The 14,082-nt window shown below is 36.0% G+C and overlaps 1 protein-coding gene across 2 annotated transcripts in view; it reads left to right on the forward strand.

Moving 5' to 3' along the window:
• Positions 1 to 14,082, forward strand: part of TOP2B (DNA topoisomerase II beta) — a 64,466-nt gene that overhangs the window by 47,613 nt on the left and 2,771 nt on the right. The window contains exons 21-33 of one of the 2 annotated variants that reach the window (XM_082046109.1): positions 194 to 425; positions 2,003 to 2,137; positions 2,601 to 2,801; positions 4,392 to 4,587; positions 4,741 to 4,832; positions 6,013 to 6,168; positions 6,308 to 6,391; positions 7,324 to 7,521; positions 7,878 to 8,022; positions 8,698 to 8,856; positions 9,673 to 9,880; positions 10,389 to 10,471; positions 10,773 to 10,883. In XM_082046109.1, the coding sequence (XP_081902235.1) occupies positions 194 to 425; positions 2,003 to 2,137; positions 2,601 to 2,801; positions 4,392 to 4,587; positions 4,741 to 4,832; positions 6,013 to 6,168; positions 6,308 to 6,391; positions 7,324 to 7,521; positions 7,878 to 8,022; positions 8,698 to 8,856; positions 9,673 to 9,880; positions 10,389 to 10,471; positions 10,773 to 10,883 (2,000 nt within the window). The remainder of the gene's footprint in view (positions 1 to 193; positions 426 to 2,002; positions 2,138 to 2,600; positions 2,802 to 4,391; positions 4,588 to 4,740; positions 4,833 to 6,012; positions 6,169 to 6,307; positions 6,392 to 7,323; positions 7,522 to 7,877; positions 8,023 to 8,697; positions 8,857 to 9,672; positions 9,881 to 10,388; positions 10,472 to 10,772; positions 10,884 to 14,082) is intronic. The other variant, XM_082046110.1, reaches the window with a different exon arrangement.

Raw genomic sequence — 14,082 nt, forward strand, 5'->3', positions numbered from 1 at the left:
AACACACTCTTCCATTGGGAAGAACTTCTTCTTCTCAGGAGACATGTACATTGTATTCTCAGCTTCAGAATTGGAAAGAGGAAGGAAGACATGAGAAAAATATACAAATAGATCATATCTGGACGCATGGACTGTTAAAGCATTATGTACTTACTGGACACAAGTTAAACAGTTTTCTTTTTCTTTTTTAAAGCCCTTTAGCAAGGCTGCTTTTTCCATCAGTGGATGACAACTTGCTTAAATTCCTTTATGACGACAACCAACGTGTAGAGCCTGAATGGTATATTCCTATCATTCCTATGGTATTGGTAAATGGAGCTGAAGGAATTGGTACTGGATGGGCTTGCAAACTTCCAAACTACGATACCAGAGAGATTGTAAACAATGTCAGACGAATGCTGGATGGCTTAGATCCCCACCCAATGGTAAAAATAATAGTATACACTGGTATTTTATGTGTTTGCTAAAAACACATTATTTTGTATTTACAAAATGAATTCATATCACTCTAGAAATGCTTGATTGTTGGAATGTCTGAGTTGGATTGTCCCAGTAATTTTGTGTAGGAGCTTTACTTGACTGTTGGGATGAGGCTGGACATTTCACCTGGAAGCAAAATCATTGCAATTTATATTTTTCCTATTATTTCAGAGAACTTTTTCTTCAGTCTGCTGACTGTAAGCTTTCACAGTTGCAAGTCTTACAGGGTGCTGATGACATGGCAGTAGAGTAAAAAGTTATACCACTTTTTCCTTTTTGAGATACTACTGCTTAACTTCAGCCAGACTTAACATTTCCTCTGTCTTGTCTGAATTGTATTCTCTTTTACATATCTGTAAGCATAGCTCATAATTTTCTCTGTTCAAGAAAATCAGCAGCGTCTGAACTGCACCTAGCTTCCGCTCTTTTATTTCAAATTTTCTAAGAATTCTCAGAAGTGGTGTCTACTTGAAAAAAATTTGGACAGGAAGTATACGTGGCTGAACCCAGAATATCTGTAACCAACAGATGAAATACAGATAATGTAACCTTTACAGCTCATGGATATTGATACTTTGCTGTGTTTACCAAGTAATAAAAGTAGAAACATCTTTTTTTATCTACTTAGATCACAGTTCACTGAGTGTGCAGTATCGATTTTCATGAAAAAGTGAATTTCCTTTTGCAAATTCTTGGGAACAATGAATAGATTATTTTTTTTTTTTAAATTAATGCAATCCATTGCCCTTCCTTTAGGGTTCCTAGGCCTTGTGTGTATTCTCACAGTCAATTGAAGCTTCACTTGTGGTTGAAAGAGGCAGTTCTGCCTCCATCTAGCTCCTTTCTGTGTGCTGGTATGTGTTTGTGGCTGCATGGTAAGCTGGATAAGGGAATCAATACAGTTAAAAAAAAAATCCCCACCCTGTTAGTTACTTTTAAAACTGGATGGGTTCGCTATCTTTGCCAAACAGCACAAGAATGAAAAAGTGGTGAGGGGAGGCAGCACCACTTCTGTAAAGGTATTGTGAGACTTGGAGCGTTAATCTGCTTTCTGTCATGCCTTATCTGTGCTTGCAGTTTTCTTTAAAAACAAAACAAAACAATCAAAACAAAAACAAAGAAAAAACCAAAACCAAACAAACAAAACCCCCAAACCAAAACAAACAAAAAACACAAAAAAACAACCAACCAACCAAACAACCCACAAAACAAAAAAAAACCAAAAACAAAAACACAGAAACAAACCACAAAACCCCCACCACCTCACTGGTTTCAACTGCTTCTTCTTAATCATGTATCTACTATGTAGATGTTAAGATACTTGCTCCTGTCACTTGCATGTGTGTGTTCTGGTTTTTCTGTAGTATTTTTCCCATGACTTAAAATTTTCACGGGCATGAGAGGATGGTTGATGGATTAGTGAAATATCAAGGGATACCTGTATGGTGTATGGGAAACAAATATTTTTCTGATGTTTTATTATGAAGATTATTACTACTTTTGCTGGGTTTTGCAATTTCAGCTCCCAAACTACAAAAACTTCAAAGGAACTATTCAGGAACTTGGTCAAAACCAGTATGTAGTCAGTGGTGAAATATTTGTGGTGGACAGGAACACAGTAGAAATTACAGAGCTTCCTGTACGGACATGGACCCAGGTAAGTAACAGCGAAATATATTTACATAAAAACCAAAAACAATGAAAATTTCCGTATTAAATTGTTTAATCCTACATCTGGATGAACTTTTAACTCAATTTCTGATGATTATATGTACATGGAAGGGGAACATGGTTTCATTGTGTGGTGTGCCTTTGCAGAAGGTGGTTTTCTACTTGTGCCATCTACTGTCCTTACTACAAAGAATACCTGCTTCTCCTGTTGAGTTAATATGTAATCCCCTTTTTCTTTTGAGTTGACTTTTCTGTCCTTATAAGATGCCTCTTTTATTTGTGCTAGTCTTGGCCTGCATTTTGCAGGTTATACTGGTTCTGTAAATTATAACTGGTATCAGATGTGATACAAAAAGCTTTGAAATCTAATATTGTTCAGTTGACTTAAGGAATTAGGTATTTTAAGAAGTGTTTCTTTTTTTTTTTTTTCTCTACCCTATTTCTAATAGGTGTACAAAGAACAGGTTCTAGAACCTATGTTGAATGGCACTGAAAAAACCCCAGCATTAATTTCTGACTATAAGGAATACCACACTGATACGACTGTGAAATTTGTTGTGAAGATGACAGAAGAAAAACTTGCACAGGCAGAAGCTGCTGGATTGCACAAAGTCTTTAAGCTTCAAACAAGTCTTACTTGTAATTCTATGGTAACTTTTTAATGTTTGGCTATCAGAATCCTTACAGTTGCTTGTTGTAAACTCAAATGTTTTTGTAGTGTACTTTGGTACTTAGTATTGAACAGTGGATTGTGTATTTGAAATTTTTTGAATAGTAGAAAATTGTGGTAAAGACAAATATTAAGTCAATATGGATCAGCAAATCCATTTTAGTCCTGATGAATCTTTCAAACCAAATGAGAGAGGTTCAGGGTGGTTAGTTTCTTGTAACTGAAAATTTCCTGTGGAGGTAACCAAAATGGTTAATCTAAAGTAGATAATGCAAGTAACTTTCTGCTATATTATAACTAGACTTGAGATGTTACATTTTTGAAATTCCAGTCCTTTAACAAGAGTTAAATGATCCAATGTTTCTACCAACATAAATCCCATTTTAGGTTAGGGGGTATAGAAAACACTACCTTTAAGCTGCTGAAGACATAAGGGTGATGTAAATTACACATACGGTTTATTCTACTTGTAGCAAGATGGGAATAAGAGTGTGAGTAAATACATGTCTGGCTATTACGAGAGGGATTTGAATTGTAAGATAATTTCTGACAGAATATTTCCAAACAACATGGCTTCATAAAGACTGAAAAAAATGGAGTTCTTTTTTTATTTATGGCAGATAATTACTTTCCACTATTATCACAAAGCAAAAATACCATTACTATTGCTGCTATTATTGTATAAATCAAAAGTTATATGAAAATAGGTTAAAAATAAAGACTATAGAATTGGAAGAGGAAAAAGGCTTTGCTCAACCCATTTTGTAGATTGTGCTTGAAAAGCAAATATACCAAACCAAGGTAATAGTGTTTCTCACAGGTTTAAACAACCATATGAACTGCTGTGAGAATCTATCTTCAAATGAATGTGTAACAGATTGCAAGATGTTTTACAGCTTAATCCTGTGTTTTCTGTCTGCTGAAGTAAATAGGAAAGGCTGATTTCTGAGCATGTGTAGGAATTAGTCTGCCCTAGTGTAAGTATCTTCAAAAGTTACGTGAGCTGGTTTACTCAACTCCCAAACAGGTATTTTAGCCTTCTAGAGGGGCTTAGGGTGACTGGTGCACTGATAAATGTCTAAACTGGAGATGTCAGAAGTCAGGCAGGATTGATTCCACCTATGATGTAAAAATGATTTCTTCATTTGTGCTTAAACCTGAAGGATGGCAGTTTTCACAGCTGAAAAGTGGCAGATTTCACAGCTGAGCTGCAAGATTATTAAACAAGCTTTTCAACTGTTACGTAGTTGTGTATCATTAGATGCTGCTGAACTAGTGCTTTAATATTCTGATTAAATTAGTCATTCCACTGAATTCAGGCATATTTCTCAATATACGTGTCTTCTGGTTTGAAAGTATTATCATAAATCTCATCTGAAATCTATTAGTGAATAAAAATAAAATCTATCCCAGTAGGTGCTATGTAGTTCCATAGTGAGCTTTGAGTTCACAGTCTTCAAAATACCACTTTTTGTATGGTGCATGTATATGTGCAATAGAAATGTACACAAAGGTTACCAAAGTCTGAGTTATGCAGTCTCTCTCAAGCAGTATATTATGTATTTTATAGGTGCTATTTGATCATATGGGATGTTTGAAGAAGTATGAAACTGTGCAAGACATTTTGAAGGAGTTCTTTGATTTGCGATTACATTATTATAGTTTACGCAAGGAATGGCTTGTGGGGATGTTGGGTGCAGAATCTACCAAACTTAACAATCAAGCTCGTTTTGTTCTAGAGAAGATACAAGGAAAAATTACCATAGGTGAGTAAATGCTCTCTAAAACATTAGTCAGAATTGGTAAACAATGGGGCAAAGTCTGGAACTGATTTCAATATAGACATTCATTTAAGACATTTATTTTTATTACATACTTTTTTTTTTTTATTCTTTCTCTCTCCCTGGTGTGTCTTGTAGAGAACAGATCAAAAAGAGATTTGATTCAGATGTTGGTCCAGAGAGGTTATGAATCTGATCCAGTAAAAGCCTGGAAGGAAGCACAGGAAAAGGTAAGAATCTGAAATCTCTGTACATATTTGATGCTGTTAATGTTATAAATGATATTAATTTATTCAGATGTTTGTTTTCTAGTGGTCTAACTTAATTTATAACACACGTAAGACTTAAAATAGATTATTCAATACTCCTTATTGGCTTCCATTTTTAAAAATACATTAAACGTCTATAAGAATATTGTAACATAATATTGGTATCGTATATGGATAATTCTTAAAAGAAAAGTAGATAATACAGATTTGAAAATGAGAATGCAGAGGACTGAATTTCTAAATGTACCCGAATTAAAACTGGCAACTTGATTTCTGACTGGCTGATATGCAGAATGCTGCATCAGTTACCTCACACATATGACTGACTTTCCGCTTATTATTTGTGTCATATGATTGCAAAATGTAGTTATTTATATGTAACTTATTCATCAGTTTCTGTAATTAAATATAAATATTATAAATCTATGGCTTTTGAACTTACATGAAATTTGTCATCGATCTGTATTTCTGTTATTTTTTTTTTAAACCCAAGATTTTTGTATTGTTCCTAAAGAGATGTGTGCAGGTTTAATTCCATGCTTTATTATGGGAAGATGAAACTGCTTTCAAAAGCAGCTTCAAATTTTTGTCAGACATCCCTTTGCCATTGCCACTACTTTGACTATTTGCTTTCATTTCTCGTTTGTTTTGATTATTTGCCCTTTTTTTTAAACTACTGTATTTTAACTCCATGCAGTGTGTTGTATTTTATAACAAAACTATTATTATGAGAAATTTTGATCCACTTCCAAACCATAGTTTGTACCTCCAGGGCTTTGATAGCAGTTTTTATTCAAAAGACTGTTGTCATTTCTACAGAAACAATATACATGAATATCCCAAAGGCAGAGGTCTCAACCTTGTGAATCAACTAGGATGGTGCCAGTATCTGTAGCCAATAGTACAAGGCATGTGGCTAAGCATCAAGTTCTGTCATGTTTTCTTAAATCAAATGATCAAATAACCCAACTATAGAAGGTCACATGAAAATGGCCTTTTGGAAAGGTCCAGAAAAAGGTTCACGTCATTGGATCCATGAGGGCACATCTTACTACTCTACCATGGTCCTCTGGAGTGATGTTACAGTTCACGTACAAAGCTATGATTATTAATACTTTTAATTGTCAATATTTCATTTCAGGCAGCAGAAGAGGAGGACCCACAGAACCCGAATGATGATTCTTCCTCTGCTTCTGGTTCAACTTCTGGCCCCGATTTTAACTATATCTTAAACATGTCTCTGTGGTCACTTACAAAAGAGAAAGTAGAAGAGTTAATTAAGCAGAGGGATTCAAAGGTTGGTACATCGTGGAAGGCTTGTTCTGAAATGATATAATAATTACTGATGAGTCTAATTGCAAATCTTCAGTTTTGATAGTATTTGCTTTAGTTGTAACTTAGTAACTTATATTCTATGTATTACTTTAATGCTTTAGGAGAGAGATCTAAATGACCTTAAAAGGAAATCATCTTCAGATCTCTGGAAAGAAGATTTAGCAGCCTTCGTTGAAGAACTTGAAGTATGTTTTATTTTACATACCTTCCTAAAATATGTAATAAAATTTAAGCAAAAAATAATAAAAATAGAAATACCACTTTTTTTTTTTTATTATTATTAAAAGCAGATAGACCTCCAAATATAGCGGAAAGTGGGAAATCAATATTGGTTATTTATGTCCCTAGTTGTGTTCCTCAGGGATTGTTTCTTGCGTCTATACAACTGAATGTTTTTTCCAAGTCAATGATGTTAAAAGAAAGATGACCAGAAGCAAAATTGTTTTCAGATGGCACAAAAAACTGGGGATAATAACTGGTAATAGTTATAGCAGTTCTATGTGATCTAACTGGTTGTGAGGCAACCAAGTATTGTCAAATGCAAAGCTGTACATGTAGGAACAAAGTGTGTAGACCATAAATACTGGACGAGGGGCTCTTTATTTGCCTCATCAGTACCTTTGGAAAAGGTAAAGGCATATTGGTGGATAACTTGCTGAGCCTTCAGCTTTTAGTGCTGCCTGAAAGGGGCTGATGTAATCTTTTGAAGTGACACAGGATAACACAAGTAAGATGTTTGTTTGATTTCTCTGTGTGTTCATGGAATGGCTGCAAAGGGAAGCGTTCTGTTCAGATATCTGTATTTCAGCTATATGTCCCTACTGTGAAAAGAGGCTGATTAAAAGGCTGGAAAATGTGCCTTAAAAATGACTCTAGAAAATAGTTGCTTATATTACACAATGAAAGACTGAAAAGTTACATCAGTACCCAGGCACATACATGAGAAATAGAAACTTGACAAAAGATTTTTCAGTTTAGCAGTGTCCAAAATTTGAATATATATATAATATTGAATAAAAGTGTAGTTTTTAACTATATAGGGTAATGAATGTTCTACTCTTCCCTCACTAAAAAAGAATGAATGTGTTGTTTCACCTCCCCCACCCTTGTTTATTAGAAAGTAGAAGCACAAGAAAGAGAAGATGTTTTGGCTGGCATGGTTGGCAAACCAATAAAAGGGAAAGTTGGTAAACCCAAGATGAAGAAACTTCAGCTGGAAGAGACCATGCCCTCACCATTTGGCAGAAGAATAGTTCCACAGATTACATCTGCCATGAAAGCTGATGCCAGCAGGAAATTGCTGAAAAAGAAAAAGGTAAATCAAAACTATTACTATAGTTAGATTATTTGTGATTTAACTACTGTATTTTTCTACTCTGGTGGCATAAATCTGAACAACTAGACATCATTAATTATGTGTTTATACTGTTCTGCTGACCTAATGCACTAAGAACTTAATACTGGGTTTCTTTTACATTTGCAAGCCTCTTGTGTCTACTTACAGTTCAGGTGTTTTTACTGAGATTTCTTCCTTGGAATTCTTGAAAGACTGTTCAATAAATGTCAATATACTAGTTAACTTTCATTTATTATCTTCTACAAAACTGTTCCAGTTCAATCTTGAAACATAAAGTTATAATGTATTTTGCCTGACTCTTTTTGTGTTTTTAGGGTGAAACTGATTCTATAGCAATAAAAATGGAATTTGATGAAGAATTTGGTGGTGTGCCAGCTGAGGGTGGTGGGGATGACTCACTGAATACATCAGCCACAGCAACTAAAACCCCTAAACCTAAAAGAGAGAAGAAGGAGCCTGGTAAGTTCCTTACTATTTTTTGAGAAATATATAATAAAGGGGAGGATGGCAGCAACTAAAAGAAAACCTAAAGGCTGAAGAGAAGGTTTAATTATGAGGTTTCAAAAAAAATTTTAAAAAAGAAAAAGTGGTTATGCAAATACTTCTGAGGCGAGATCTGGTTTTATTTATTGAGGGGATGAACCATCCTGAATAGATTAACTGAGCACAGATCTGACTGAGCTGTCTACATGCAGCTCAGCTCATGATGAGCCAGAGCCAATTAGCCCAGCTTGACCTGAGTTTGCCCTGCAATTCACTGACCGCATTGTTACCCCCCAAGAGGGTATCCTCTGCTTCCCATGATAACTGGATTTTTCCAATAGCTGTTCCTGATTATGTTCCCTGAATAATGGAAAACAGCTTGTTCTTTTCCTGGAAAACCCCAGCAACTTTTAAAGAAATGGAAGTTTGACTGCAGAGGAGCTAAAACTTCAAATTGGGGACTTCTACATTTTTCAGTTGTAAAACAAATTTATTTGGGAGCAACAGGGCAGGTTTTGTGCGAAATAATTTCACTGTGTTAAATTTTTACTCAGGAAAGAAAATTTATGCTAAATATATACATCATAAACAATTAGAAGAGTTGAAAGTATTTTTTACCCCTACTGTAGTAAACACTTTAACTTGTGGCAGGTACTAGGGTAAGAAGAACACCGTCATCTACAAAACCTGGTGCAAAAAAAGTGAAGAAACGAAACCCATGGTCAGATGATGAATCCAAGTCTGAAAGTGATTTAGAAGAGAATGAGCCTGTGATTATTCCAAGAGACTCTCTACTTAGGCGAGCTGCAGGTACCCAAGCTTTTGTGAATTGTGCATAGTGACTGAATATTTAAACTATAAACCTACATTTTCCTTTGACCATATCCTTCCTTTAGGACTTTCCCTCCTGGAGATACCTTGCATTACATTTTCTTTGCTGTGTGGTCAGTGAAAAAAGTCTTAATGTCAAGACCAGGAACTTAAAAGTTGATAGGAAAGATTTTGTAAGTTGGTCCAGGAATCTTTTTCCTTATTCTAAGCACTAGAATAGCAATTATTCACAAAACTAGTGAATTATACAAGAAATAGACAAGATAATAACATTACAAAAAAAAAAAAAAAGCAATTATGCTTCCCAGTAAGGCCCAAAAGCCCGAATGCCTAGTAAAAATTTGTCAAAAATATATTCTGAACAGTCTATGAAAGGCAAAAATATCAGAAACTGAAAGTTTGGAAAATAGGGAAATATTTGATAGTTTAAGAAAAACACACAGATTCTTCTGGAAAACTATTGATCAGTTTTTCAAGCAGTAGGAAGAATGTTCAAATGATTGATTCAAGAAAACTTTGATTTTAAGTGAAGGATTTTCATTCCTTAAAAGTACTTACGTGTGATGTCTTCATAATGCCATTAGCTGAAGATATCTGAGCAAGCCGCAAGTGGTGTTAGATGTTTGGTAACACTCTAAATTATGTCTCTTTATTCTTCCAGGGTCAAACAAGTTTCTTTTCTCCCAGTCTGTTGCCTTGTATACTCTCAGTCAGGGATTGTTTAGTGACTTCAACTTTATGTATTAACATAAACATCTATCTTGAAGTGTGTATATATGTGGGGTTTTTTTTTAGCTGAGAGGCCCAAGTATACTTTCGACTTCTCAGAAGAAGAAGATGATGCCGATGATGATGATGATGCCAACAATAATAATGATTTGGATGAGCTCAAAGTAAAAGCCTCTCCAGTTACAAATGACAGAGAGGATGAGTTTGTTCCCTCAGACAGTTTAGAAAAAGATGAATATGACTTCTCCCCGGCCAAATCAAAGCCGTCTCCAGAGTAAGTCCTGTAGCTCAGCAGCATTTCTTTACTAGTAATTTTTTTGAATGCAGGAGTCTCTGAACAAAACTGAGAAACATCAGCCTGTTGTTACTCTACATATACATATAAAATAAAAATTATACATTTTGGGAAGGGAATTAAAGCGTAGATTACCTCAGCCTTGCAATCAACTGAGGCAGAGGCAAACGTGACTTACTGAATTATCATACACTATCAGTGATATCATCTGTTAAACTGCATTTTGTAAGATTCTCCCTTCTCCATGTTGTGCCAGTCTGGTATACAGAACTATTGATAAAAATATAATTCTGTCAATTCTACGTGCCTGAAGTTCACGACTGAGTGGTGATTTTTTGGGGGTTGACTGCTGCAAGTAAATACAAAAATACTAGAAATGCTTTGTAGTGCTAAAGTGGGAATTTAATCTCATATGGATATTATCATGTCTATATACTTCAGTGTGTAGTTAATGCAACTCATAGAATTTATTTTTCCTGTTTGGAAGCAGGAAAACGTCTCAAGACAAGAAAAATCAAGATTTTGGGAACATCTTCTCTTTTCCATCTTACTCTCAGAAGACAGATGATGGTGAGCACGTTTTCACTGATCTATTTAGTCTTATAGCAACTGTTAAGGAATATATTAGGGAGTTTATATGGCATACACAAACTTCACACAGTAGTTATAGAAGAAAGATGTCCAGATTTATAAAGGAGAGAGAGGAAGGAGGTTCTGATCCTTGGAGGAACTTGTGTCATAGATAAGAAAGTCACAGTACATCCATAGTCTACCTGTAGTATCAGAAGCACTTTTTTGAGTTTAATTTTGACTGTAATTAATATTGGTGATTTAAAATATGCAGTGAACAAATCTTACTCTGTGTTCATAGATACAACAAAATTGGACAGTGATGAAGAGGATTCTGCTCCTGTTTTCTCATCATCTTTTGCCCCAAAACAAACAGAGAAAATTCCAAGTAAAACAGTAGCTGCTAAAAAGGGTATGTATTGTCCTGTAAGCAAATCCATTTGTTTAAATCTCATCTCTTCCACATTTGCACTGTCTGTTCACATCTTCAGAGTGGGAACACTGCATTCATTTATTTTAAACTTAGTGAATTTCAGTGTGGGATGCGAACTTCTTCCACCTCCTTAATGATATTTCTTCCTTTGCACTGGCTACTGTAGTGTCAAAACTTAATACTTTCCACGTATGGAGTTGCTATTCAGCCTTTGATTAATTTAGATAATGGGGGGGGGGGTTTACCCTCAGGGAATAAGTGAAACATCGTGACCTTGGGGTGGAAGACAGTCTTCTATAATGGGTCTAACTTATTTACTTTAAAAGGAATGAGAGCAAGTGCAAAGGAGGAATCCCCAAGAAATACTTATGTCCTAGGTAGGCTACCACAGTAAGTTCCACTTGGCACAGTTGTTTTTCTTCTGAAACAGAGGAGAAAGGCTCTCCTCAAACTTAGCTATACATTTGTTCAATTATTAGTCAGGTCTTGAGAATTCTCATCTTACAGGATTTTACACTGTGGAGTTAAGGATAATTCCAAGAAGAGTGTGTTTATTATTTGGATTTGTTTCTGTGGTTGTGCTTGGGTCTTTGTAGGAATAAGGGGTTTTTGCTTTACCTTGGAGAATATTAACTTATCAGTTGTTAGTGCTGCTTTTAAGAGAAAGACTTGCACTTGTTTCTAGATAAGTTTTAAAGATAATGCAAGACACTTGCCATAGTTAATGGTGAAAAATGTTTTTTCTTACCTAAGAGTAGTTTAGATAGGTTATAAAATACAGATCTTAAGACATGATAGACTGCAGATTTTGTTATTTTCAGATCTTTGCCTTTCTTCCTGTGTTCTTTTTTTTCTTGCTACTCAATCTCTGTCCTCCAAAAGCATTTTTTTTTCCTGTGATACTGTGGCCTTTGTTTTTTGAAACTTCTTTTGATCAACTTGCAGCTGAACTTACTGTGTTAATTCTTCCCCCAAAAGATATGTCAAGGAAATCTGCAAGAAAGCAACCAGTTACAATACTTAACTTACTCTCTTAAAGATGAGAAAAAAAAATCTTTTGTTATATATTAGGTACCAGTGAATTGCAGCATCTTTTTATCCTCTCCCCAATTGCTTCCCTATTTCTAATCTCTTTCTTGCTGCATTGTGTCTAATCTAATTTGTAAGCTGTTTGAATCAACGATTGTCTGAATGCTTCTCAAACACTTTCAGCTAGTGAAGTTCTCTAATACAGTGAATGAAGATTGTTTTCAGAAATAGCTGATCTCTAATAGAATAGTCTTTTATGCTAAACTTCTATGCGGCAGTAAATACAGGAGGGAACTGTGTATGCACTAGCATGCAATTAAACATTCAATCTCTTTCTCCCTCTCTGTTTTTTGAAGGCCTGGATGTGACCTGTTATTAACCTAATGTGAAACCTTAAAATATAGCTGTGATCTGTTTCTGAGTTTCTAATTAACCTTTGTACTCACCGAATAGGTATGAACAGGGTCACTTTCAAGCAGAAGTTTAATTTTTGCCTTCAAGAGTAACCTTACAGTCTCCCTCTCAGTGCATGACAATAGGACAGGTTGCTTTCACCAGTTTCTGTCTCCTCTTCTTTGCCCAGATTAGACATAATCACAGTTTCATGATCACAGTTTGACAGGACAGTGATAACATAACTTGTTAGCGTGTTGATCATCTGGTGCCATTTTAGTTGTCTCCTTGATTCTAATATTCATGCCCTATATCAGCAGCCACTTCAAAACCCATTTTCAGGTATTGTAATATTCCGTCCACTTCCCCTCACACTGGGAATGTCTATTGTGTGGCTGAAACAATTGTTCTGGAGTTGTTTGATTTTCTGTGACTTCAGAGCTTGGATTTTTAAGGCTAGAAAGCCGAAACCGAAGAACTATTTGTTATGCCTTGCTATCTGTACAGCTGCATCCCCTTCTCAATGAGAAGAAATAAAGAAATAGGTGTGTGTTCAGCTTCTTTTCAGAGTTTGATCAATTTGAGATGAAATCTCTTGACCTCTGGTGTTCACTACAGAGGATCAAGAGATGGCTGAGCCTGCTTTCTGCTCTCACTGTTTGAGAGGTCTGTGTTTCTGGTGCTTTATAGTAAGGCTAGGGGGAATCTAAAAAGCGGTCTTAGTCTTTGATTATAAGCAGCTGCTCACCTTGAATAGCCCAGCTGGCTGTTGAGATTCTAGCAGTGAGATATACCCTTTGTATCAGCTGTAGGACTGATACCACTCCTGGACTTTCTACCAAAAACTTGGGCTTCTTGAGAGCCTGTGTACATTGACCCCCCTGCAGACTTCCAGTTCATGTCATGATACCTGGTGGAGAGCTTGGCTGGTTGTGGTCTAGTTGCTGTCAGAGATCCTTCCTGCTTGCACAGGCATTAGGTAAATCTAAGGTGGCGGTTTAGAATCCCACTAGAGTTAGTTCAAAGGGAGATGCATGGTCCTGAAGCCACAAACACTATTACTTTAGCCACTAGGTAACAGTTAAGATGTCTGCTGTCCTTTGGACTTGGTATTCTGCAGGCAGACCTGACAGGACTTGACTAGTGATGACAGGTTCTGTTTCAAGGGAAGAACAAGTGTAGTGTTTGTGGCAGCATGTCATACCTCTTTTTCATTCCCCAGTTTCCTGCTCCCTAATTCCTTGTTTCTCAGTGAGAAGTCGCCCCTTTTCTAACATCAGTTAGCAAACTCGGGGCCAGCTGAAGATAGTCATATCTCATGGTACATATGCTGGGTAGCACTTGTCAAGGCAGTGTACTCGGCTTGTGTCTGACACACAAATTGCACACTGACAGCATGAGGAACCGTGCAAGGCACAAATACCTGGCCAAAACACACAGTGCTGTAGGAGGACATCTGAACCTCAGCTCCTGATTTTGAATGTCACCTAGATCTAAAATGGATCCTTTGTACTAAGATTCTCTTGGTCACAATTTCTGCTTGTCATCTTCAAATTGATAAAACTTGTGAATGTTTCTGCTCTCTGCCCCCTTGTCTTTGATTCTTACACTGGTAAAACTGCTTCCTCTATGAAGGACTTCATTGCCTTATGGGACCTAAAGATCATGTACCTTCAACTAACACTGCCTCCTCCTTTACTGGTAACTAGCTACTTACTTTTGGTGATGCTTCTAGAAAGCATTCTTTTGCTTTCAG

Source organism: Streptopelia decaocto (assembly GCF_964273445.1).
Source record: "Streptopelia decaocto genome assembly, chromosome: 2".
NCBI lineage: Eukaryota > Metazoa > Chordata > Aves > Columbiformes > Columbidae > Streptopelia > Streptopelia decaocto.